Genomic DNA, 27,912 nt, shown 5'->3' with positions numbered 1-27,912 from the left:
AAATAAATCTAATCAGTCGGGTCTTTGACGACGTCATGACGTCATCATACGTACTCCTGGTTCGAGAAGTTACGCAGGACGTGCAGCAGTTCAAAGAGGAAGGAAGATGGCGGATAACAAAGGCGAGGAGGATGGGGCAATGGAACCGTCTACTAATTCGGACTCAGTGCCTTCAGCGCCGGCTAACGAGCCGACAGAGACGAAAGACGAAAACGCGGTAATAATCATAGAAGCAAATACTAAAGACAATGAAGAAACGGAGCACCATGATATCGCCACCGAGGCACCGACACCCACCAGCGACGGAGGGGACGTTAGCAGCGGCGGGGCTGCGGGAGGGGAAGCCAACGGTAGCGCTAGCGACGCCGTTAGCCCGGCTGGCACCACCAGCACCAACGCAGAACCAACGGCTGCTGAAAGCCTGACCGCCGGGGATGCTCCTGTTGGCGGACTTAGCACTGAAATGTCCCCCCCTCCTACGGCTCCAACGGCCACACCGGTATCCGCTCCAATTAATTTACTGGATACGTGCGCAGTGTGTAAACAAAGTCTTCAGAGCCGAGACTGTGAACCAAAACTTCTGCCTTGTCTGCACTCTTTTTGCCTAAAATGTATCCCGCAGCCAGATAGACAGATAAGCGTACAGGTGGCTGGACCTCACGGACAAACTGACACGCACATAGGTGAGTTTTATTAGCTAGGACTACCTGTGAGCCATCTCATGTTGGTTGAGTTCAAATACTGTCAGTGAAAAGTTCTGGCTTTAACAGCTGGAGGGGTAAACTTCAATGATTTTTGGAGCGGAATTTGGAATTGGAAGAGGGTAATTGACAGCTAGGGAGACTTTACACTTAAATACACTGATGCTTACCAGCCAGGGAGTTGAATTTCACACAATTGCATTGCACAGAGGATGGTAGCGCGTCTGCCTGTGGTTGTGTACACCCCCATCTCTCTCGAGAACTATCATTGGTCCAGTCACTTCCGCCATCATAATACCTGTAAACAGGTGGCTTTGAGCAGCACGAACCAACACCAACAGGTGAGTTTAAAAGGGACTGTTTGGGAGTCGAAATATATCCGCCGAATCAATGATGGTGCAGAAATCGCTTGCAACAGACTTCACCTCATGTTTTTTATTTCATAGCTGTCATGTATAATAGCATGGGATTATTAATTTGTCAGATTACGAATGGCAGTCTGACATGTCAGTCTCTCTCATGGTTGAAGACTGTAAGAGAGACTTTATTTATCCTTTACTGGGGAAATTCAATTGTTACAGCAACAGAGGAGACGGAAAAGGTGCAGAAATACAGTGTCAGTAACAGAAGTAGCGCAAAAACAAGGGATATAACAATATAAAATATATACATGTGTAAATTGCAAGTGTTGCGAAGTAGTAAAAAATATATATGATCAAACGCTGTTGGACACAAGTCTAAATGATAATGCACCACTGCATATTCAGTAGAAACTTGTTACAGACATTTTCTACTGAGAGTCTAGGATAGAAAATAATTATTGATAAACACTTGGTGTGCAAAAGCATTCATGTTGAATTCCTAGAAAATAAAAAAACATGTTAATATGTAAATGGTATGTTAAATGCCACATATACATAAGCTGTTATCTAAATGGCATATATCAAAATATAACTGGGATATCTGCTATTTATTTCTTTTTTTGTTATCATGATAGCCCTATCTCAATTATGAGATCCAGATCTCCTTGTAATATATATATATATATATATATATATATATATATATATTTCTTTGTAATTTTTGGATAGTGACTGAAGCCATAACTATGTTGATATGAAACTCACAATCATGAGCCAAGGCCTTCAATTAATTTTGAATGCAGTGCAGTATAATTTTTGATGCTGAGTAAGTGCGTACACCAATTTGTCTCGTCAATATGTCTGCCACCTTACTGCTTTTTAAAGATGCACTATTTTCACCACCTGCTGAGTGGACTCCATCATGTTGGTGTATGTTTCTTGGAAGCTTGATTCTCAGAGACACTCACAGACTACAGGAAAACTGTAGCCATGGCATGGGTTTCACTTCTCCTGAGTGAGAGCAGACCTGGTTGTAAAGGTGTATTCACTCCTCAAGAGTAGATGTGTATTTTGTCTCCCTCATTCTGTACTGCTCAATGAGTTATATCCTCACATAACCTCTCTGGAAGGTGAACTGCAACAAATTAAACCTTATCCTTTGGCGCTATCAGCTGACATTTTATAGAGCAACTGTAGTGATGATATACTGGCAGGTGTCTGGACTCATGTCATGATGATTTGAACCTCTAGATGAGATAATTTTATTGCAGTGCCGAACCAGAGAAACTACAGCATCCATGTAAAACCGATCTGAGCCCTGGCAGTCTGCACAAAATAAGTGTCGCATTTCAAGTTCAACGAAGGCACTCTTATAAGTGTCTCATGGCGACATCTCATATTACTCTTTATTCTCCAATTTTTCACGACGTGTGTAGAGCTTTACCTCCATACACTACCTGCCACTGAGCTTCATAGAATTTTATTAGTCTCTGTCTCAGTGGAGAGTTTTAATACCATGTGGTTTAAATGCTGTTTTCAGGGATTGCATTAGTATTGGTTTCAGGAGAGATTGGTCTGATTTTATTTACAGAATTGCCCGTCACCACAATGGATTGGCTATGGGGTAAAGCTGGAGTGTGTTCTGTTGTAGGGGTATTTCTGATGTGCTGATCTGATGTGGTCGATATAAGTTGACTCAGCCCTACAACTTTAAATAGCCATGAAGAAGTGATTTCACTTTAAATGTTCTTTTGGCCACAGTTGCTACGTGTCTCAGTCAGAACTGGCGTTTTGGAAGTTGGGGGTCTTAGCATAACAATGACCTGCACAGCATCTGGCTCAGTTTTTCCACTCAACTTCCCCCAACTTTGTGAAAGCCCTCAGACAATCATTAATTCACCATTTTAACCTTAGTGGTTAAATCCTACCAAAAGGTTGTTTATAACTAGCACTGATTAACAATACTTCACATAAAGGATTACAAATTAGGTCCTGCCAGGTCAGAACACTTAACAAGGCTACTTATTGAAAGTATTAAACCCTGTGCTTTAGCTGGTAAGAGGGAAGCTGGCTAATGATACATTCTCAGAGTTTGTGCCAAAGCTTTTATATAATAAATAATTGGATAATTTATTTCTGAAGTCATAACTGAGGACATGTAAAAGCCAGGTGAGCATGCTGAGTTCACTCTCCTGCCTGTGTTGACTATTTAATATCTGAATTCATACTCATTTCCTACTACTACTTTGCAGTGTAGCTGGTATTAATAGATCAGACTGAGCTTGGTCTATCAATATGTATCTGTGTCACAATTAAACAATCAATGACATAGTTTAACTTGTTGGTTAAACTTTTTTACAGTAAGTTTTCTCTTGTGGCATTACTCTTTGTTTTGTTGTAAAAATATTCAGTCAAAATAATTAAAATGATATGCTTTAGGTACTCCTGATTTGCTTTAGATTTTGAATTATCTCCTGGACCAAAATTAGCGTGTCATGTTATGATCTAAATAAATTGTGGCTGGAATCGTCAGAACCACATCCGCTTTGTGGTTTTCCATGTTGTGATTGAGTTAAAGTGCACCCGAGGCAGAGCTGAGATGTGATGATATCTGTCACTTCTGCATGATAAGTGATGCCGTCTGTTTAATCTTGATCCCAGTTTAATCTGTGGCGGCAGCTTGCTCTGATCTATCAATGTGCATTTACATAACGGCTAGATTAATATCTGGCTAAGCAAAAGCCTGATTTTAAGAAATCAACCTGTTATTGAGGTTAATATGTCCTATGGTAGTATTTTTCCTTCATATTTTCTGTAGCAGATGGGTGTACTTTTGATGTAATTCTGTTAATTGTTATGTAAAAGTTATACACACAGAGGTGTAGCTGAGCATTAACTGCTTCACTACACTGACAGCTGTGTGATACTTTTGTTTTTGTGTGTGTGTGTGTGTGTGTGTGTGTGTGTTTAGGGGTTGTGTGGGTCCCAATGCTGCTTTCACAACCAATCACTCAGGGTCCCATGCAGCTGGAGCTTACACAAACCGGCTGTGTGCTGCTCAAGCCAGTGTAGACCGGCTCAAACCGGTTTATACTGGTTTTTACCTCAGCTGGCTGATGAGGAATTTATGGCTTTATGAGGTAGAGGAGGAGCAACACATTATGCTGACTCAATTTAAAACATTTATGTGAAGTTTAATCTTGTGCGTAATATTAGACTTCAGAAAGTGGCAACGTTAATGCGCTTAACCAATTATTCGTCGGGATGTATGATTATAGCAGTAAATCTACTAATTCCATTAACGAAGCTAACTAAAGTGATTACGTGAATCAGCCCTCGTTGTCTAGCCATGCGATTTAATATTCTAATAAAAATGCCTAGAATGACGAGATTGAATCTTCTGGAGACGAGCGCTAAATCAATTGGGCTCCATGAATAGGCAGTGGGAGTCCCTTGGTGCCAAGAATTTTTAATAACAAAAGGAATTTACCTAAAGGAAATTATGTAAATATGAAGAAAGTCTTCTGAAGGCCTTTTATATTAATCCTCTTTTGTTTGAAGCAGGACTATTTTTAGGCGAGAGTTAACGGGGCTTCATGAGGGTAGTAACTCACAAATGTTGTTGACGGTGACTTCTTGTTGGCTTCGTTTCCATGTTTTTTCTTGGAAGATCAGTCGTCAATGAAATGTCACTCAGGACTGAATTTGTTGCCCAGTTTTTAACCTTCTGGTCTGACCTGTGTCCTCCGTCGTTGTCTGTCTCTTCTGTCTTTAGTAAATGTTATGCGCTGTTCGGTGTGCCACCAGGACTACAAACAGAGTGACATTATTGACAACCACTTTGTCAAAGATACCACAGAGGCCACCAACACGTCTGATGAAAGAGCTGCACAGGTATGTTTAAACAATCGGCCACGTAGGCCGTGTCTGCCATTTAGAGGGGTCGCGCCATAACATTAGGACTCAGTTTATTTTCTCGAAATAAAGACGAGGCGTTATTGGTCCGTGATTCTGGTTGTACGTATGGCAGTTGTATCTAGATATGTACCAATTACATTCAGTCCAGACCATACATATTTGGTCTACATATTTACGTTTTAAAGCCAAGTGGCATTACAGGAACATTTCTGTCAATGACTGATAGATTTAAATTAGAAAATGCATATCACTCAGCATGTTGCTTATGTTGCTTTAAAACAAAAACCATAGTCTATACACAGTTCATTTCATCTACTGTCCAATCTGTCTTGGTCATACACTTAAAAGATTATGTTCAACCTGTGCCGTAGGTTTGTCTGCGACTTTGCTGAAATAAAATGTAAGAAAAATTAATCAAACTCCAAATATAGGAACGGGTGTATTTTTGTTTTTAATTTTTTTTTCCCACTTTTGCCACCAATGAAACCTCACTACGCATCTCTCAACCATTACTCTCACTTTAAATATGCATTGTACATTACAGATGACTCTGGTATTTTTTAGACTCAGCCTTAATTGTACATATTTTGGGTTCAAAATGAATGGTTGGCACAAAAACGTTTGGAATTGGTGCAATAGATCTCCTCAGCCTGCAGTAGGAATAGGTGAATGAGCTGAAGTGGCTGTAAAGTAATCCTTCGGTCACTAATAGGCTCAGATTGTTGATGGAAGAGTCTGATACAACTACAGAAAGGATCCCTACAGAGATAAACCTGTAAGATCCCTTTGATTTAACCAGAAACGGCCGTTATATAGTTAGGTTTAAAACCACCAGACTCCATTGACAAAAATGGTAATTTAACCTCTAACGAAAAGTACAGTCTGAAAATATCAGGTTGTCTGTGGACATTTGATATATGTAGATTCACTCTTACCACCTGTCTGTGTAGTATCTATTTCTAAGCCTGGTGCCCATAGGTCTTGAATGTTGACAGCAGTGATACGTGTTTATCTGTCAGCAAAATGCCCCCATACTGGACACCAGCTGTTGTGTGAAGCAGCCCTTGTTAGCAGTTATTAAAGTATTGCCTCAATATTAAGGCCATATCATCTGAGCACACGTTCGTAGGAGCTGATTGTACTGATTCTGTAGTCTGTAGTTCTTTTTGAAATGCTGATTGGTGTTATATTCTCAAGGTGTGCACAAGTTGCGAAGACAATGCAGGAACCATAGGTTTTTGTGTGGAGTGCGGAGAATGGCTGTGCAAGACGTGCGTGGAGGCCCACCAGAGGGTCAAAATTACCAAGGACCACAAGATTCACACGAAGGAGGATGCCGACGCTGCCTCCGGTAAGATGGCTGACACTCCGAAGGACCAAACAAATGTGCACTGAAGCAAAAATCTGCAAAAGCCTCAATGAGACAAACCTTAGTTGGAGCACAGTGAATATGGTGCTGCTGATAGGCTGTTGCCATGGTAATAGTGCTGCAGAGTCTGGTTGCTTAGATGATACCTCGAGCTGGGGGACCATTCATCCTGGAGCTCTGACCAGACCACTTACTGGGATGTGAACACAACCTTCTGTCTATTTTTGTCTGTCTTTTTGGTCTGTCTTTTTCCCCACTGGTTTGTGTAATTAATTTGCCTCTCTGTTTATTTCTCTCTCTCTCCAATTAAGCATTAGTAATGTCTTTTCTCTTGTGTGTCCATAGAGTCTGTCGGTACATCAGGACAGAGGCCTGTTTTCTGCCCCATCCACAAGCAGGAGCCCCTGAAGCTTTTCTGTGAGACCTGTGACACTTTGACCTGTAGGGACTGCCAGCTGCTGGAGCACAAGGAGCACAGGTAGCTCAGCATCTAACACGTCCCACACATCTATTTTATAACAAACTGACTGCCGCTCTCCTGTCTGTCAGCGCCTTTAACTGGTATCATACCGTTTGACAATGTTCATGTTAATTCAAATTTTGACATGTTTGTCACGTTGTAGGCCATTAACCACCGTTTGCACACGCTTAACTTTACCGCTGACAGTTTTCCACAGCGTACCATCAGGTTTTTGATTGATTTCATACCCTGCAGGCAGCCATTGGTTTCAGCTCATTTCAGTACATTATGAAAATCAGTTGCAGAGAGACGAAAAATGTCTGAGATAGGCGATCCATCACAGTGAACCACACGGCCAGTTTAATGTTTGTATAACAGGAACTGTGAATGTGCACACCAAATTCGACCATCAGGTTTCAAGATGCTTGCGATGACATATTTCCAAAGTGGTTAGTCCCATGAGTCACCACCTTGGTGGAGGTTATACAAGGACAACAATGGCCCACCACTTTAGTCCCATCTGAATAATTTTTTTTCCACATTTCTCTTCTCCCATTGATTTTTGTAGCTCTATATCACATGCAATGTCTCAATTGACTTTATAAGCCTACACAGACAACAATTGCTGATCCACCTAATGACATTAAGGGAAAAAAAGAAATTCAAAGAGAGAGACCCCTGCTCCTCACCACCTCCTTGGTATTTCAATGGCATTTATAATTAAACTAGAAAATTTGCGTGTGTATGCTGCCACACTGCACTGCTGCCTTTTGTAATTGTAATTCATGGTTTAAGGTTCCATGATTTGAGTGCTGGCATTTCCCACTGCCTATGAACACACCATGCGTGGTCCAAACTGCACTAATTAGCCGATGGCAATCAACTGTCAGGTTGCCATGGTGATGGTGGCTGCTGAGTCGCTCTGGGCTCACACAGCTCTTTTCATTGAGGTTTCAGCTGTGACACACCTGATCCAGGTTTTAGCTAAAAACAGTAACTGTCACTGCTTTAATGTGTAGACCTGTGGAGAGAAGAGAGCCTGCTGAGCACGTTGATGTAGCTTTATGTCTCTAACGTCTTAAATGAGAGAGCTGGAGCAGGTTAGAAAAGTGCCTGTTTCTGCCTCCCTCCTGAAGTTTGTGCTCTCAGTTAACATGGCAGTCAATGAGACAGTTGGTTGACACTCTTGTCGCTTCGAGGCTCATGGAGACAGCTGTGTATGTTTTTTTTTATTACTGCGACGGGCACAAGTTTTCCTATGTTTTGATGCATAAATGGTGGGTCACTCACTCTAGCCAGCGCAATACACACCCATTATAAAATCTGAGAAGGAGGGAAAACAGCATAAAACTAAAACCGCGACATTGTCAAAGGATTTCAACAAGCTGAATCACACTGTAACAGCTGAAGGTCTTGTGACCTGTTTAAACGTTGAATGAAGTCTCTAGCCGAAAGTATGAGGAAGCTATAATTTTTCAAAGTGGAGGAAGTTGAAGAGGATTTGAACATTTTGATGTTTGAGCGGTGTCTGTAGCTGAAAGTATGAAGCAGTTGAAACGTTTCAAAAAGCGTACGGAAGTAATCAGAATAATAAAGATGATTGCAGCATTCACGCTAATAAAGAACTGGATAACAATAGTGTGAATGCTGCTGAATAGCATGCTGATCATTTACAAGAAATACAGTAAACAGAAGATGGGAGAGTAATCTAACACTAGGATCACAACATATCCAATATTAAATCTAAGAAAGTAAATCTAACAAATGGGTCCTGATCACACCACATGTCCAGTGTGTGCTTTGACACTGGCCACAAGTGCGTTTGTTATCAAATCTTTCAATCCTCTCAAGGTGTTAAATCAAATCAGGATCGCAGGGAGCCAACGGCAGTTGTCGGCGTCTGGCTTGCACGAAACTCTAAATTTAGAACGCAATATAAAATCTTCACCACAAGGCTCGGTTCCCACAAATACATTGGTAGATAATGCCAGTAGTTTGATGTCCTTGTGGTTTGAATCTGCTGCCCTGCTGGTTTTATGTTACCCATCACAAAGCATGGGAAACACTTGACAGCCAGAGACAGTAGTTACATTTATTGATCATCAAAAATATGAGCACTTCCATTTGAGAGGGTCTCTTTTTGACTTATTATTTTTATTTGTGAAGTGTCTGACATTTTTCCCCTAGAAATGTTCATTTATTTTCTGACCCAATTTCTTATTTTTATTTGGTCATTCAGTTTATTGAAAGCTATTGGTGACTATAAGACTGTTACCCCTTGTCTCTCAGGTACCAGTTCTTGGAGGAAGCTTTTCAGAACCAGAAAGGTATCATTGAGACCAGCGTGGCCAAACTACAGGAAAAGAAGAACTACGTCCATTATTCTGTCTCTCAGGTGCAAAGCAGGTGCGGGTTTTTCATCTTCAGCTTCCTCTCCTGTGCTGCCTATTGATACACTTGCTGCGTATTAATAACCATTTCAGTGAGCTTAATGAAGTGTTTTACTGTCTTATTTTTCATTCAGGTTAAAAGAGGTGAATGAGACACATAGGAAGGTGGAGCACGAGATCAAAATTGCAGTATTTACTCTTATTAATGAGATCAACAAGAAGGGCAAGTCCTTGCTGCAGCAACTGGAGGTAAGGGGAGATTAATGAAAGCCAGTCTGGCTAAGAGCTTCATCTGGTGCTGCAAAGTCACTAAGATAATTAGTACATTTATCGTAATGGATATGTATGTATGTATGAAAGATCAGCCTGTGCCTGTTGACTCACTGTCACTGCACTGAAACACACTCATTTCACACCTGAAACATACTAATTTCACTGAAATTACACCACATTAAAATAGGTGGTTTGCAAAAAGCTTTTTTGTAGTTTGTGTCACATACAACAGATTGAATCACACTGAGACATCCAGTTTTTTTAACATTGTGTACTTGTACCTTCTCATTTACAAATATCTTACAAATATAGAATCTATGAAATATCTTTATATTGCGATGTGTTTTGTTCACTAAGCATGTTACAGATAATTTTCATCGATTCTCTTCTCTGCCTACTGCTTTAGAGCTGCCTCGATATCCCTCCTGCACATCTTTACTCAGTTCTTATTATTGAATCCAATTTGTTATATTTTAAATACTTGACTACTTCTACATTTGCTCTGCTTTTATTATAATTGTTAATTGTTTGTCTTTGCTGCTTTCTTTTATAGTCCCTTGCAATAGCCCAAGCTCCCCACAGGGATCATTTAAAATTTAATCAAATCTAATCATCTAATAAATATCTATGCATTTGCTAACATTTTTGTAATGGCTTGAAAAGACATTTGACTTGGTTAAGACTCCTTCATTTAACAAGGGTCTTCAGGCTCTCTCTTTAGCAATTCCTTAACCAGAGTAATCTCTCTTTCTGTCTAGAGTGTGACCAAAGAGCGCAGTATGAGGCTTGTGAGTCAGCACAAGGACACCACCCAGCTGGCCCAACAGATCCACCATGTGCTCAACTTCTGCCACTGGGCCATCACTACTGGCAGCAGCACAGCGCTGCTCTACAGCAAGAGGCTGGTATGTTTCTCATGAGCCACAGATGTTTCTCAGTTTGAGAGGCTAAAGCTGACTTTGCGCTCCAAACAGACTGAGTGTTTGCCACAGACGACATGACAGGTCTGGAGTCATGAAAAACACTGGACTTAAATCCCAAATGTTGTAAATCTCAGACTATACTAAGTTCTTGTTTTGAGGAGTGTTTGATTTGTGTCTGCTTCACAGGTGTGAAAAGCAATTACCTAAATCAGATCAGAAGTCTGTTTTCAGCAGCAAGAGCATGATATTTTGTTCAGACTACACTGCTGGCCCAGTGTTTCTTAGTTGGTGAAGTTGCAGAACCATCTTTTTTCCAAGATTATGTTAATGTGGATTCTGTTTTTGCTTAAACAAGGGAGGCCTTTGCTACGTGGATTTGACTAGTTACCACAAGACAGTTGGCAAATGAGATAATTGAGATAACGTTATTGTGCAGTATTGCCCCCAAAGGGCACCTTGACAAATGGGCTGTTTGTTGCTCCGATAAAGTCAGGCTTGGAAACTTCAGAGCATTATTCTGTGTGTGTGTGTGCTTGCAGATCCTGTTCCAGCTTCGCCAGCTCTTCAAGGCCAGACTGGAGCCGGCACCCCAGGCCAACGGAGTTGTCCGCTTCTTCTGCGACCCCACCTTCTGGGCCAAAAATGTGGTGAATTTAGGTAAGAGAGCGCTTTTACCTCACATTCCTTCATCAGTCAATATTCTCTGTTGTAGATATTGACTTTCAGTTTCTTCTTTTTTTTTTTTTAATCATGCTTAAGAATGATAACAGCCAGATTAAGTCTTGTTTTATAATATAGTAGCAGGAAACAACTGATTGACATGCCCTGCTGCACATGTGTTCAGAGCATATGTACTTATGCTTACTGTCATCCCCCTCCATATTGTTGTAGGTAATTTGGTAATTGAGAAGCCACCTCCACCTCCACAACCACCTGGTGTCATGGTAGGAGGGCCACCCATTTCACCAGGTCAAGGTCATCCCAGCAAACACCCAGGACAGATCAACCTGGCCCAGCTCCGGCTGCAACATATGCAGCAGGCAGCCTACGCACAGCAGAAGCAGCAGCAGCAACACCAGCAGCAGCACCACCACCAGCAGCAGATCCAGCAACAGATGCGCATCGCCTCCCAAATGTCTCAGCAGCATGCTAGGCAGACCCAACCCATGGTTCAGCAGCAGGTACGGACAACGTTATTCAGTCAAAGAATGACTGTGGCATAGAAGGGAAATGTGTAATCCAATTGATCCCTCCAGAGAGTTGTTCAACTGTGAGATTCTTAGTACACCACAATTATTTTCATTATCATTATAATAATTTGGTAAGTTAGATTTTAAAAGCTCTTTGTTTTCCAGAATGTAGTATTTATCTGTTTATGTAGTTTTGGATGAGATTCTCTCCACACCTCTGAGAGCTTTAGCAGATGGATGTCTGTCTTTACAAGATTAGGATTATTTATGATGGAGCAGCCTGAGAGGAATTGGTGACAAACGTCCATAAAACTTAATCCAGGATGAACACGTGACAAATTGAGGAATATCATGTTTATCACAGCGGTTCTCTTTCCAATTTGGATCATGCTGTTTCAGTTAATTTCAATTCATAAAGAAAATCAACTGGCAGAGACGTTGAACTGGGTTGAGATAGACCCTGAACAGTTCATTACCTTTGTATGTAGTTTATTTTTACTTGTGGTATGTTGTATGGTAATGCATTTGCAAGCAGGAACTGAAAATTATTCTTGGTGTGTTAAAGGAAGATCATGCTACTGAAGATCTGAGAGAAAGCTCAAGACGACCATTAAGTGAGCCTGGATGTTATTGAATTGGAACTTCAGTCTTTTGCTTGAACTTTGTTGTTTGGCAGCGGCCGTGACCTACCAACAGGGAGGCAGTCCATGCTTGCCACGGCATCACACCACATGACAATAACTCAATTTAAAAGACAAATTTGACGAACAGTCCCTGTTTTGAATAATCTCAGACCAGTTTCAGATCTCTGAAAATTTGATTTTTATTCTGCACTTTATTAGATGAAAATCAGATCAATTGATTACCTCTAATTTGTAATTGGTCCAATAATCATCATTTTGTTAGAAGACAAAACGGTCGTCACAAAGGACTAGAAGCCAAAGTGAACTCTTAAGAGTATGGGGGGAAAAAACAAATATCGGAATTAGTGTTGTTAAACAGGGAAAAGCAAATTAATCCTAGCATTTGAGAAGCTGTCGCAATAGGTAGTGAACAGTAGGTATTTCTACAGGATAAATGACTGAAGTGAAGAATTGATAATTCAGGTCATCAATTGAATGCCTGTTTGATGTCAACACATTGATAAATCTACTTGTCAGGTCAGCAGTAACTACGTGGTTTGTTCCTATAATTGCATGACCCTGAAAACCGCCTGCTGTGTGCAAAAATTGCCATGGTTGTGTTCATTCAGTGGTCTGATTTTCACACTGTCTGTGTATATCTGTGATTTTGACAGCCTCCGAGGCTTATCAGTATGCAGCAGCTACCGAGAGGGCCTGGGGGTATGAATGGTGGGCCAGGTCCTCCCATGTACCCTGCCTCCCACCATATCCGTCTCCCGGGTCCACCACAGGGCCGAATGCCCACGGCTCAGCCGAGACATAACGGGCAGCAGTATCCCCCCATGATGCAGCCACAGCTGCAGAGACAGGTCAGTACAAACACACTCACTATATGAAAACAGACAAAAGGATTCGGTCATTTGGGTGTTTTAAAGCAGATCTTGACTGTTTGTATTTTATATGTGATTTTGTTTTTTTTTTGTGTAACACATTTGTTAATGTTGGATTCACTGATGCACAAAAAAACCTTTAAAGATAAAGGTAATGTTTAACCCAAAGTGTTTGTTCTTTGGTAGCAGTTACTGTATAGATACACAGGGCGAGGCTGGTCTGAAGCAGCCAAACAACCTGCCTAAGAAAGAAATGTGCTGTATTTGCACCATTTTGTTTGCATGCTTTTCTGTCTAATGCAAATAGGAATACTAGCAGACATTGACTTGAGGTTTCATTTGGATGTAGTAGTCTGTAGAATCTGTGGAGCAGCCAGGCTCCTACAGGTGCATCTATTTTTGTACTGTAAAATTTTCCACTCAGTACAGATTTAAGGGATTCGTATCGAATGTTTCACTAACAATAATCTGTGTCAATAATGAAAAATGTAATATCATTCAGCCAGTAAGTGTTAGGCCAAGTCTGAAGAGAAGCTGATTTTTATAACTGACCATTTATGAAATCTCTAGATGTATATACTGAGAAAGGCAGCTGGTGGCAAAGCTATCCATCTGAATGATCTCAAGTACTCAAGGTCAGAGCTGCCAGTAGTAAAAGAAAAAAAAATCGTTTAATCAAAGTGAAATTTCATTAGCTATGTGTGCGTGATACAAGACATTTAGATAGAACTGAACTTATCTTTTCATGATAGAAAATGCATTACTACTGACCAAATTAAATTGAAAATTTGATTGAAAAATAAAAGTACTCCTAAGTATAACCGACTGTAATTACAGTGAACTTAAATGTGGACTTTGGCTTTCCATTTAGCAGACACGCTTAGCAGCTAAAGAGAGTGGGAGAGAGAGAGAGAGGGTCTTTGTGGAGACCAAACACGGAGCTAAAAGAGAGTGAATATTGGACTTCTGTGGTCATCAGGTGGCCAAAAACATGACTTCAAATAAATGATAACGATGCTCTGTTTGATGTGTAAATAAGGAACTATTTGCCAACAGGTTCACCATATCAACTTCTGTCAGCATTGTGTTCACAGCTTGTCCCTGCTGCCCCCAAGTAGCCACAGAATCTGTTCTTGCAGGTTTAATAATCTGTGACCTGGTGCTCTCCATAATCTGAAGCTTCTAGGTTACTTTGTGCTTTTACTTAATTCTAAAAATGATAATGTTTCAGATGTACTTTATTTAAAAAGACAGTCTCATTTATTACCACTGTTTGGTTAGTGAGTTACGCAAGCAGTTGTGCTACAGAAATGGAAGACACAGTGCTGATGTTGCTATTGATTTTCTTTCATTTTTATATAAACATGAGATGCAAGGTTATATGCTGATGGAGAATCCAGATCACTGCCAGCAAGCACAGGCTGGTTGCTGATCCACATGTGTGTGGAACCAGTTTGCACCTTGTGTGTTTTTTTTTCTCCATTTCTGCCAAATACTAGACATGACACTTGTCTAAGTGATCAAGCAGATGAGTCATCACATCACAACTAGGGCAACTACAACAACAGTGCTGGCTATCGCTGAGAGGATATGGAACTTGCATATAGTAACACCTGCAGCACAGTGTCAAAATTTCGCTTCCAAGTGCTTGTCCCCAAAGCACACGTAGAACTGCAAATAAAACCATTGTGCCAACAGTACATACACGTTACATTAGGTTCCTGTAGTGGAAAACGGCATTTAGATATTAAATCTGCCCTCTAGTTTTGATCAGTAACAGCACAGATTCGGTAGTACAAGCCTGGGGAGAGTGCTGCCTTTTGTTCAGTAAAAACCAACTACTATGTCTTAATCAAATTTAAACAATTTAAATTCAAAGGTCTAGTTTGCATTTTGTCCAGGTTTCCAGTTGAAAGGTGCCCTGTGGAGTTTTCTGTTAAACAAACAAAAGTTGTGTTTATATTCAGTGTTGTTACAGTGTGTTTATCCTAGAGGTCTAACAAACATCTTGAGTGCATTTCTTTCCCTGTTAAACACTCTTCTTCTTTGTGTCTTTGTTGACAAATTGCAGCATATCCTGATGTTACCTCCACCTGTAGATCATTTGAATAGGACTATGTATCATTGTTTATCAGTGTCCTTGTGAGCGAGATAAACATAACGGCAACTCACTCATAGAAAACCGGCTCCATTAAAACTTTACAGGGAACCTTTTTAAGTAGAATTTTATCCGCCATTTTGAAAATGAGTGCATAGTTAATTTCACATTTAGATTCATGCATGGATATAATTGGGAGTGCAACTCTAGACTTGCTCTAAGTTTGTGGATTTTTTTATTGTAATTTGGCAGCAGAACTGCATTTCAAACACTGAATTAAAAGGTTAAATTGAAATTTTGTGCACACATGGAAAAATGAACCTGAACTTCAACAGCCAAGATACAGACAAATCAATTAAAACTGATGTTAAATTCAAAAAGGTTGTTTTACTTTACTTTTCATAGCAGGGTGCGCATGTCAGTCCTGCTTTGCCTTACCAATGTATCTATACATAGCTGATTATTTGCACAAGTTAAATAACTTGAACAGCATGAAAATGTACATTTACTGCCTGCATGTAAGACTAGATAAGAGACACCTCCAATATATCCAGCCCCTTTTTCTTTGTGTCCAGATGTCTATAGAATCTGAGATGAGCCACCAAAGGTTTCGTTTCTTACTACAATCAGGGGTTTGGCACCTTTTTCCTACTTTGTCATTTGTGTGTCTTGTGCAGCATGTGTTTTCACCCAAATGCATGATCATGCAACCATGCTTTTTTCAGGACAAAGAATATTCTCAGTGAATGACCTGCCTCATTGTTCCTGTCCTCCTTCCTTTCTTCCCCTCCTTCCTCTTTCTTCCTTCCTGTCATTGTGCTTCCTTTCCTCCTTCCTGTGATCTTCTTTTCTTCCATCCCACCATCTCTTTTTCTGTGCAGCATTCCAACCCCGGCCATGCAGGCCCTTTCCCAGTGGCATCCCTCCATAATGCCAACCCTACAAGTCCCACCAGTGCCAGTATGGCCGGGGCCCACGCTCACCGCGGCCCTGCCAGCCCCATCATAGGTCCTATCGAGCTCATCCCCTCCGTCACCAATCCTGAGAACCTGCCCTGCTTACCTGAGATCCCGCCCATTCAGGTGCGCACATCCTAACAATGTATGTTTGTTTCAACCAGGGTAGGAGCTGCAATGTTCTCTTTTTATTCACCTGCCACTTTTAGATTTTTGTCAGCCAAATTAATTTCTAAATTAAAGTGATAGTTAGAAATATTGTATCAATGAAAAAAAACACTCAAATGTCAAAAGCAAATAAGTAAAAATACTGTACAATATTTATTTGAATTTTAAAATAAAGCATAAGCAATGTTGACAAATCAGCAAATATGTGAAAAGTGTAAAATGTACCATAGACTGGGAAAGATTTGGAGAATCACAACTGCAAAGTTTGATGTGTTGTGGGAGTAGAGAGGTTTGAGCCAAAATTTGTCAATGTTTGCTGGCAGTATTTTCCCTGGTTTAGAGTTGGGTTTGCATTATCAAATATATTTATTTACAAAAATCTATTGACCTTCTGTGTAACTTGCTCTGTTTATTTTCCCCACCACTCTTGCTGTTCTGGTGTTGCTAGCTGGAGGATGCAGGTTCCAGCAACCTTGGACACCTCCTGTCTCGCTACATCACAGCCAGCACGCAGCATCAGCTAGGCTCAGTGGACATGAATCCGTCACCTGGACTGTCCACACACTCCTCTGGATCTTCAGGTAAATCTGTTAAATACTGCCAAATAATCAAATTCGACAAATGGCATATGTAATACACTGGATTAGCCACAGATATAAAAGCCAACCTTAATTTTTATGACCATATCATGGGTTAGGGGGTTAAGGTTAGAATAATTGGGTAATATTTGAATAGTTCACTGTGACTATTGAATAATATTTTGGCTTGAAATGCACATTCCTAATAATGATGCATGTTTTAAAATTATGTAGTGTAAAATATAAGCAATGTTGCCCCCCTGCATCACGTCCTGTATCTCTTTCCAAGAAACTGTACATTTTTATTTCCTCTCTAGAGAAACTTTCATGCACTTGCACAATAAGAAGTGATCACTTTTGCTTCACCTGCTTCCTGTCTCATTTCTGACTGCAGGTCTGTCAAACGCCCACACACCAGCACGACCTTCAAGCACATCCAGCACAGGCAGCAGAGGCAGGTGAGATGATATGAAGATATTTTACTACCAAACATTGACGTAGTCACTCTGGACTCTATGTCAACTGATTTAATAAATAAGGCTTAAAGGCATTGAGCAGCTTTAGTTCATATAATACTTAATATTCTCCTGGACAACTTTTCAAGCTCATTAATCCTTTGTTGCCTAAAATGTTGTGTAACACAGGTAAACTGCTGATGAAGCTAGCAATCAATAGAAGTGTTTGGCAGGTTTGAGAGTTTGAATTTGGCCAACTTTGTGTTTCAGAACGCCTAATATCTCAATATTAATCCATAGGTATTGTCTCTGTGTGTGAAAAGAATAGACAACTGAGGGCAGCATAGGCTGCACCCAAAGAGTAAAGGCTAAAACCCACCGAGGGGCGTGTGCATGGTCCGCGGTTGCCAGAGCTGATTGCACCCACTGTAGTCAATGCTTAAAAGTCCATGGGGAGCGCTGTGGCGCGTCCCAGTGCTCCCTTCTATTCCTGACACTCGCCAGTTCTATTTTTGGCACTCGCCTTGGCCTGACCGCATCAACCAGCACAGAGCAGATGAGGCGGGCAGGAAGTCAGACAAACAAACAGCAGAGAGAATCCGGTCAGTTTTCAAAATCGAAGCCCCCGTACAGCCTTTCAGCCTGGCAAAACGCTTTGCACCTGACACGCTTCTGAAACGCACCCAGTGGGTTTAACAACTGTGCTGAGGACTGAGCAAAACCAGACCGCAGCCCGAACACAGCGTAGACGTCCCTGGTGGGTTATATTCATACAGAATATCTTTGCTCATTTGCTTCCCAATTGAAACAAGGGTTGGACATTTTGTTGAAAAATACAGAGTGCAGAGACTTGGGGTGGATGAGTCTTTCTCACCCACTAGATTAGAAATGGTAGCAGATACAACTTGACCAATGCTGAAATAGAGGGAAAAACACACTAGTGAGTGACACTAGGAAAACGTCATTGGTCACAGTGACACAGTAACATATTGAGCAATGATTGATAAAGACGAGACTTGAGCTGCAGATGCTCACAAACAGCAGAAGTCCACAGCGGGGGGGTGGGGGGGGGTCCTGCCACATGTTTGGCTTGACCCCTTTTTGTGTTTGAGCATGAATCAGGCAGCTGAAATTCAGCAGCTGGGTTAAGGACAGACGGTGGATGTGGCACTGTTGTACCTCTTATCACATACTAGAATCCATTAGTTAACAATGTGTACAATGTTTCCATAACCCCAAAGAAGTTTTAGTTGCTGATGTTAAGGAGTTTAAACATGTGGTTTAATAATTTTTGTGTGTCTAAGTTGCAGCTCTGCGGGGAGAGCGGGTGCAGGAGGTGGAGCTGCGGTGGAGCAGGTCAGGGTGAAGCAGGAGCCTGGTACAGAAGACAGCTACAGCTGTCCAGCTTCTTCTATGAAGACAGAGCGGGGCAATGATGCTGGGAGGAGTGCCTGCATGGTATGAATACTGCTTTTCATCCATTAGCTTGAAAATGAGCCATAGGATTTGGTGATATCTCAAAAAATCTCCTTCCTGTAGCTTAATGTGGAGAATCTGGTAAAACTAGTTTAAAGTCAACTAAATATTGAAGACAAAAAATGTTCAGTTATTTAAAACAGACACATGTTTATTGCACAATGTCCAGATATAAATATGCCTGATAACAAGTAGCACTGGCAAAATTAGCCAGAACCAGAGGAGCCTTCTAACAGCATTATTTGGCTTATAATATGGTAAATATTGATTTAGCATGACATCAGAAATCCATCAATCTTTACCATGGACATGCTCAGATATGCTCCTCTCGGTGATATTTAAGATAATTGTAAAGGTTGCAAAGAAGATGAAAAATGTGGAATGATGAAATAAAACTTATTTATTGTGTCTTCTGGGGCTTCCATACTTACAGATAGCATTGTAAGATATGTGTGAAAATAAGACAAATGTTCAGTATTATCAGTATTATTATATTCAGTGTTATGTCTTTAAGCAGTCTAATGTTTTTGTGTTTGTTTTTCTCTCAGATGAGCAGTCCGGAGAACAGCCCCCTCCCTGTATTGGGAGTCGTATCCGCAGGCCAAGATGCTCTCAAGGCTGCAGGGGAACATATCAAAACTGAACCCCAGGCTGAGATGCCTTGTTCTGGACTAAATGGCTCCAGTGCGGCCACCTCCTCTCCCTCCACCACCACTATGACCTCCTCTACCTCGTTATCCTCCGAGAACGGCAGCAGCATGGCGGGCGCTCCGCTCACTAATGGAAACTCAGACAAGGGGACGGAGACCAAAGGGGACGGGGCATCGGCTGGTGGGAAAGACGAAGACCCCAATGAGGACTGGTGCGCCGTCTGCATCAACGGTGGTGACCTGCTGTGCTGTGACCACTGTCCCAAAGTGTTCCACATGAAATGCCATGTACCCACCATAAAAATCTTCCCGAAGTAAGTATAGCTGATTTTTTTTTTTTTGGGGGGGGGGGGGGGGGTAACAGTTTCAACCACTGCTGCCAGAGCACCAGTATTAGGAATAGGAATATTTAGGAAAACATGCAAATGCTGGAAACAGAAAAAGAAAATGCATCCAAATGGCTAAGATGCTGCAGGAAAACTAAAAATGTTTTACACGTTGACAGTTAATACATTGTTTTTAGTGATAGACCCATGCTGACAGGCTCATCAGTCTAAACGTAATGATAAAAACGTCACTCCATATTATCCATCCATTCACTCCATTTCACTCTGACTTTGTTTAAATGATGAAAGCTTATCCTAACGCAATGTCCTCTGTCTGATTTTTATTCTATTCTATTTTCCCTCATTTATTTATTTATGTTTTTCGTCTCAGGGGTGATTTTCTCTGCACATTTTGCCGGAGTGTCAGCACCCCCGAGATAGAGTACTGTGTCGACAGCAGGAAAACCAGCAGCAAGCAGGGTCTGAGTCCTGAGGACCAAAGGGTCAGTACAGCCACCGCACCAGCAAAGGACTCTTTATGATTAGTACCTGGCAACTAATCCTGTCTCTTCCACTGTCTGCAGCGATGTGAACGCCTCCTGCTGAACATCTTCTGTCATGAGCTCAGTGTTGGCTTCAGGGAACCTGTTCCAAGCTCGGTAAGTACCTCTACATGGTTTATACACACACACACACACACACACACACACACACAGCTATCTTTTGTCCTGCATGCTAGTATTTATTTTTCATATTTTTTTAACTTTATTTTATTGCATACTGTATTGTATCATTTCTTTATGTGGTTAATAATTAATTAGTTACCTCTTGGCAGCTCATTATTCTATGAACTCATTGAAACACTCTTTGAGAAATGCTAATACTCCGTGGTAACGCTGCTATATATATTTGCAGTATTTTCTTCAGTGGAAAATGCTCTTGTTTCCCATTTTCCATCTGTCAAGCTGTCAAACTGTCAAGCAAAGGCAAAAATGACCAGAAAAACTTGTCAGCAACATAAAGCACAGCAGTTGCCTTATGGGATATTTTAGATCTTGTTGATTCGTGGTTCCTCAGTTACTCGCTGGTTGTTGCTTCATCTCTCAAAGCAACTAGAAACTTTTCACCGTCTTTTGAAAGCGCTAGAGATGCCATCTGACCCACTTTTTTCCAAACAGGTGCCGAACTACTACAAGATCATCAAGCAGCCCATGGACCTGAAGAAGGTGAAGAGGAAGCTGCAGCTACGGAGCTCCCAGTTCTACCAGTCCACCCAGGAGTTTGTGTCCGACATTCGCCTGGTCTTCAAAAACTGTGCAAAGTACAATGAGGTGAGCAGCATGAGTCTTGAGCTTGCTTTGGGTAATGGCATCTGCTTGTGTGTGTGTATGTGTGTGCATGCAGACAAGGGTTAGACTGATATATCTCACCTCCAACTAATTAAATAGCTCAGATTGAATCATTTGACCATTTTCTCGCTTGTGAGCTAATACACTAGGCCTTAACATGAGAAATTAACTCGCTAAAATGTAAGTGAACAATGAAATGAGTAGATAGATAAATGTCCATATGTCAGTGTTGGTTATCCATTTTTTTACCTCAATGAGGCAAACTAGTATATTAGTCTAACCTTATGTGAAGACGCAGCCTGACAATACAAGTGGGAAGTGGTGCTTCCTGCCTGCAGTGTCCGTACGGTTTTGTAGACCTACTAACACTGGCTGTTCAGGATTTAATGTGGAGGCGTCACTGTGCTCTCTTCACACTGGCTGCAGGAGCACTGTCCTGAACCCTGTTAACACCGTTTGCCTCACAATAATGAATCCCAAGTAGTGTTTTTAATGGATGGCTGTAGTCACCTGTAGTCACGTGACACTTTCATATGTCACTTAATCTTTAAACATATTCTTCTGTGTTTGGGGATGATGTGTTTGAATGTGTATCTGATGTTTTTCATTTGATTCTTAATATTTGGATGCTGCTGTCTGTCGTGATGACGTGTGTATAATGAAACAGTCTTACTACTTCTATAAACTAAAGCACACTGCACATATGTATTGTACCTCCCAACCACATGAGGGAGCCTCTATTTATCATCCAGAAGTGAACAATGTCTGGAATGACGACCCAGGCTACCCTGAAACATCTCTTCATTTGGCTCATGTTGCTCGTAAAGGCTCAGAGCTTTGCAGAACAGCCTGGCCACATATATGATGTTATTATGAACCACAATTAACAGCAAGCAGAGTTCCCACCTGAGGAGAATGTTGGTAATGCTCAGTACAGCTTTTGTCATTTTACTCTGCATGAGTCAACAGTATAGAGAGACGTCAGCACTGCAATGTAATCAGGTTATTCAAGTCTTAAAGTAATTATTACTTGTGTCACTCCTGAGGTAACATAGGACACTGCCCACAGTAACACATTAAAGGTCTAGAGTTTCAAGGTAGATTGAGGCTCAAAAATCTGTCAAATACTCGTCACAACAAACCGAGTTTGTACAAATGCAAGTTTCTGTCTTTGTAAAGAAAAATGCCTATTATAAAGCTGTGTATACATATATATATATATATATATATATATATATATATATATATATATATATATATATATATATATATATATATATATATATATATATAAACAACATAAAACAAAACATGATGGAAGGTAGCAGTTCTGACGGCACTGAGGTTTGAGGCTTTTGATAATGTTTAACATTCAACCCAGGACACTTTTTTTCAGTCAGCTTCAGTTAAAAACCAAGACTGATTAATTCCTGTGATTATATAACATACTAAACCTTTGAATAGTGCATTTATTTACACATAAGCAATGAAGAAAATTCAAAGACACAGCGGGGTGAGAGCTGACATTTGTTAAAACAGGAAATGTCTGTAAAAAAAGTGCATTGTACGTATCAACAGAGAGAGAAGGTGAGACAGAAAATGTGATAGATGTATAAACAAGAGATGGTCATAAAATAGTCACAACTTCCCTGTGGTTTCCTGTAGCCTCTGTGACTAAAGGGACCCGAGACTGAGTGCAGACTTTACTTGCTGTTAATTTCTGCGGTAACGACCTGATGACGCACACCTTGTAGGCTGCAGCACAGTAGACCATGAACAGATTTCTGATCTGTTATTATCTAACCTGCCTGTGCTGTAAACTCTTTTCTTCCCCCTTGCTGCTTCACTGTGTTTGTTGTAATGTTATTGCCCCTTTTTAGATGTCTCGAATAATCCAGGTTTATGATGAGGAGAAACAGATTAATACGCAGGTAAGCCGTTTCAAATAGAGCACAGATGTCCTGCCCCCTCCCACTGAGGCTCCAAGAAATTTATATTTTTTTTGCCCTTCATCCTAGCGTAGAGGAGTCATGAGCAGCAGACTCTGGCAGTGAGACGTGTATTTTATGTTTATGAAGGAGCAGAAAAAATGGAAAGGTGGTAAGAATTCACTTCAGAGGTCCTTAAACAAGTCAATTTAAGGGGCCTGTATACTCTGCAGGAACTCCCTGTCGGATGGTCAGACAGTGTCAGGGTGTGAACAGCTGAGCCTAAGATACAAAACATCATGTAATGTAGATTTGTTGTGTATGGTGTTGGGTGCTCTGGCAACCATGATTAATTCTGGGCCTCTCTCATATATTTGTATATTTTCACTGTCATTTTCTCTTTCAAATGCATGTTATTTCAATTTCACATGTATTTTCACTTTCACGTTTAGATGTCAGGTGAGAATTGATGGTTATGTGAGTATAATGCTTCTCCACAGCCGTGTAAACTAAATGAAACATGGAGAGAGCATGTATTCATATTACTTTATTTATATATTTTATGACTTATCCCATTTTTTGTCTGTCCTAAAATATATTGTTGTGATTTGGAATATATGAAAAATATTTATTGAAAACAAATGTAAGAAGAAAGTGTATCTGCAAAAGTGAAAATACATCAGAGCAACTTAAAATCAGGCCGAAAAGCACCGGTTTGCTGCCCTCTCTGTTTAAAGCCTGTGTTCCACTGATGGATGTGGTCAGAAATATACTGTTATACCTGTAACTACACCCACCAGTGATGTCACAGCATCCTGGAGTAGAACCTGTACATCACTGCTGCAAGTTGAGAAGTTAAAGCACAGGAGCTCAGCAAGGACTTTCAGAGACTTTAGGGGTGGTGTTAAGGATAACTCCAGTATGTCTGAAGATTCTCAGTCAGGAGTTGAGCAAAAGTCAACTGGACTTGTTGAAGGTACTTGAAGACGTTTCGCCTCCCTTCCAAGAGGGATGTCACATGACATAATGTTGTCAAACACTTAGGATAAGAATCTGAGCCTGTCGGTGGCAAAAAAAATAAGCACTTGCACTGGATGTACATTGATCAGGTGCAGTTGCCTTGAAGGATTACATTGCATCCCTGTTCTCAGCTGTCATCTACCGGACCACCTATAAAAATATTTGTTCCTACCAGGCATTTTGAACTCAAAATATGTAAAAAAAATAAATAAATAAATACTGGAGTTATCCTTAAAGTTGCTCTTTATGTGAAAGCAAAATACAGATATACTGTATATGTAGAAGACAAAATGTAAGGACACGACAGTGAAAATGAATGTGTGCGTGTTTGAAAGTGTTCATGCATGCGAGAGGCCCAAAATGAGTTATGGCTTGCTCCTCATATGATTCGGTTCATTTAAGTTGAAGATGTTTAATGTTGAAGGCAAACGGCTTCACGCGAGCATCAGTCCAGACTTCATTTTGGTTTTCTAGGTTTTCTAAGACAAACTACTGGCAGCGTATCGCAGTCTGTCTCTTCATATGAGGGAACTCCTGGGTGTGTCAGTGGATGTTTGATGAGCTTTCAGCTTTTTCTTTTCAAGTAACCTCTTCAGAAATGTGTCAGTGGTATTAAAAAAATGATTTAAATGTTATATTCTAACTGCCATTAAAGGTTTTCAACAATCTTTTAAAAACACAGATGCTTTATTTGAGCCGTCTGGTTGATTGATCGACCTTTAAACTGGAGCAAAGTATTTGAAGCCAGCCTTATTGAAATGCTTCATGGAGCCACAGTGGGACACCGCGGCAGGATATCTCTGCTCTGTACAGCAAGGTTGAGCCGGGGCTTCCCTGCCACGAGGAGTGTTAACCAGATCTAATTTGTCTCCTCATTCTCCTCCTTTTCCTCCCTGCTTCAACCCATTCATTCCTCCTGCTCAATGGTATTCTCACACCTGCTTCCTCCATATCACTCTTCACCCTCCTCTTCTCCCACCCTCTCCTCCTCCCCCGGCAGGTGGGATCAGAGATGGCGATATCCGGCAAGGCTGTAAGCCTGTTCTTTGAGGAGAAGTTGGAGGAGATGTTCCCAGGGCAGAGCTTCCCTGAAACACCTGAATCAGAGTTCCCGGACAGGAAGGAAAAGGAGGAAGAGGAGGACACAGACGACTCTGAGGAGGACTTCGTACAGCCCAGACGCAAGCGGTTAAAAACGGACGAGAAAGTGGTCCACATCAAGTGAGAGCCATCTGCAAAAAGAGAGAGAAGTGAAAAACTGTCTTCCTCACGACCCACACTTCTTCGTTTGAGGCAGCAAAGAAAAAGGACGAGATCCTCTGTACAAACTGCTTGGTTTATCTCATCCTGGCCTTTGAGAGAAATACTGTCAACTACATTAGACGCCTGCCTTCATCAGAGCTCTTGAGGACAGAAACATAGATGAGCTGCATTCCCTCCTTATTTCATGGACAATTAAGAACTCGCTTGTACAGCGTTTTGAAGTAGGACTTACTTTGCAGTAGTTGCAATTGGTGGTTTCTTTTCTATCATCCATTTTCATTTGTAGATTTGTTGTGACAGTTGCTTTATAAGACGTTTAAAATCCCCAAATCCCAGTTATTAATGTAATATATCTATACTTTGACATGAAACCTACCAAGTATTTGTATGACTTTGTGGAAACGTTATGTAAATAAGAGAATTTAGCCCACTGAAGGTATTCCTGCAGTATAGATGTTTGGGTGCGTCATCAATAAAACATGTTCTTGAAATATATCAAAGCAAATGTGTGGTGTGGAGTAGGCTTGGGGTTGCAAAGGGAGCTCTTAAAGGAGCAGTTCATCCATATTAAAGATGTTTCAAGATGCCCGTCTTTAAGATTTCTTCCTCCACTTTCATACAGTGGAGGTAGATGGAATTTAATTTGTTGTGTTTACATCTGTTTAGAGAAATAGTTTCTCCTTTTACTTTGGAAAGTCCTCAGACCTAACTGTCAACGGCACAGCTGGAAAAGTGCAGACGTTACTAATAACATTAGGCACACATTTCACATGCAAAAGCAGTTCAGCGTGCTTTATGTATTGCATTAAAAATATCAAAAAAAAAAAGAAAACACCCCAAAAATATTAAAATCCAATTTAAAAGAATAGAAACTTAAAGGTCCCATGTGATGCAAAATGCACTTTTTTTTATGTCTTTTCAACATAAATGTGTCTTCGTTGTGCCCACAGACCGTAAAACTATCAGAAAATCTTTTTCTCCTGCTTCATCTTTCAGTAAATTTGTGTGAAAACATACTGTTCAGATGTGCCTCACTTTATGATGTCACAAGGTGATCTGTTGATCATGTGACTTCCCCGGCCGACTGTCCCCGCCTCTGAAAACCTGAATCCACCTCACCTCGCTCTTCGCCATTGTTTTTTCCTCACCGACATCAGATGTGGAAGCAGCAGATTGTTTCTGTTCTTCTAAAACGGAGCGTTCAGACAGAGGCTGAAAACACCTGCCATGACTGGAGGAAGAAAAATATTGTGTTTATACCATGTAAACCTGCTCTAGTTGGACATTAAGGCTTAAAATGATCTTTGGCCTGCTGGCACACAGCGCAGAACATATAACGTTTTTAGCCTGGACTTAAAAGGTGCTCAGAGTCTAATATTTAACTTTGTTGTGCACAAAAACTATAACTATGGCTCTGCTGCACTAAAAGCGTCCCTGCCGGCATTCATCATACTGCACCAGGACCCTAAAACTGGGGCACCTAAATGGAATCCAGCCATCAGTAAATTTATCATCTGCACTTGTGCCTTTCCTACTGAAACACTATAAACTACCACACAATTAACTAACATGGTCAAACTAACACATAAATCTGCTTTAACTACATTTTCAACACAGTAGATGTAAAATACAGGAAACGGAAACCAGTATGCAAAGAAACCCGCACGTGAGACAGTCAGCAGAGATGATTAGTGTTGACCTGCTGATAAGAGGAAGTCTTGTATTGATTCCATTTAAATGCCGCAGCCTCGACCTGCATCGTCAATAAGTCATTAAGACTCACTGAGTCTCGGTGCACCCGCAGGCCGGAACCAGTTTTAGGAGACGCACGTGGCGGACCTGCAGCGACCCTGAACATAAAAGCAGGAGCTGACGTCAGCTGGCGAGGTGCTGAGTCGTCAGACGGTCAGCTGACTCACAGACGGTCAGCTGACTCACTGAGCATCACCTCCAAACTTTAGGAAACAGCTGGTGGAGGCCCTCTTTTACTTCCCATTCAAAGTCTGACGTCTGGCCTCAAAGGCTCTTCCAAGTAGGACATTTTCCCCTGATATTCCCGTTTTTCCCGCCTTGACTGACTCACAACCAGCGGCGGAAAGTTACTAAGCACATTTACTAAAGTGTTGAGGTATTTGTATTTTACTTCAGCATTTCCCATTTTGTGATATTAATTACTTTCACTCAGCTGCCATTTAAAAAGCAAATGTTTTACTCCGATATACGATTTATAACTTTTTTCCGGATTAATACAAAATATAATCAACAAATACAGCAGTAATATTATAAATTAAAGTGATGTTACATCTACCCAGCTAGTTAAAAGTAGCCCCACCTCCACCAGATGTAACATTACATTTATGTACAAATCAGTGTATTTAAATCAGAAATGTAAAATACATTATTCTGTTCTGCACAACCAATTCTTTAAGGAGAATTTCATTCAAAGTCCAATCAGGACTTTTATCTGTAACACTATTTCTGCATTGCTACTTTTCCTTCAGTACAGGATCTGAGTACTTCCTCCACTTCTGATTACAACATGGTAA

General features: G+C 40.8%; 1 protein-coding gene across 3 annotated transcripts; it reads left to right on the top strand.

The window, feature by feature from the left end:
* Positions 1 to 106: 106 nt before the first annotated feature.
* On the top strand, positions 107 to 25,922 carry trim33 (tripartite motif containing 33). Of its 3 annotated transcripts, none has more exons than XM_070839298.1 (20): positions 107 to 683; positions 4,839 to 4,957; positions 6,179 to 6,332; positions 6,696 to 6,828; positions 9,100 to 9,216; positions 9,335 to 9,449; positions 10,232 to 10,378; positions 10,936 to 11,053; positions 11,288 to 11,577; positions 12,884 to 13,078; positions 16,079 to 16,279; positions 16,770 to 16,902; positions 17,294 to 17,357; positions 18,665 to 18,812; positions 19,379 to 19,794; positions 20,198 to 20,309; positions 20,391 to 20,465; positions 20,985 to 21,137; positions 23,036 to 23,086; positions 25,104 to 25,922. In XM_070839298.1, the coding sequence occupies exons 1-20, from the start codon at positions 107 to 109 to the stop codon at positions 25,326 to 25,328; spliced, it is 3,543 nt and encodes a 1,180-aa protein (XP_070695399.1). In that variant the 3' UTR covers positions 25,329 to 25,922. The 3 variants fall into 3 exon arrangements, with proteins under 3 accessions (XP_070695399.1, XP_070695398.1, XP_070695400.1); XM_070839297.1 differs by having other exon boundaries at positions 18,659 to 18,812; XM_070839299.1 differs by lacking the exon at positions 23,036 to 23,086 and having other exon boundaries at positions 18,659 to 18,812.
* Positions 25,923 to 27,912: the final 1,990 nt, after the last annotated feature.

The sequence above is a fragment of the Pempheris klunzingeri genome, chromosome 11, assembly GCF_042242105.1.
Source record: "Pempheris klunzingeri isolate RE-2024b chromosome 11, fPemKlu1.hap1, whole genome shotgun sequence".
In the NCBI taxonomy this organism is placed as follows: Eukaryota; Metazoa; Chordata; class Actinopteri; order Acropomatiformes; family Pempheridae; genus Pempheris; species Pempheris klunzingeri.
This window is presented reverse-complemented; position numbering and strand designations above follow the sequence as displayed.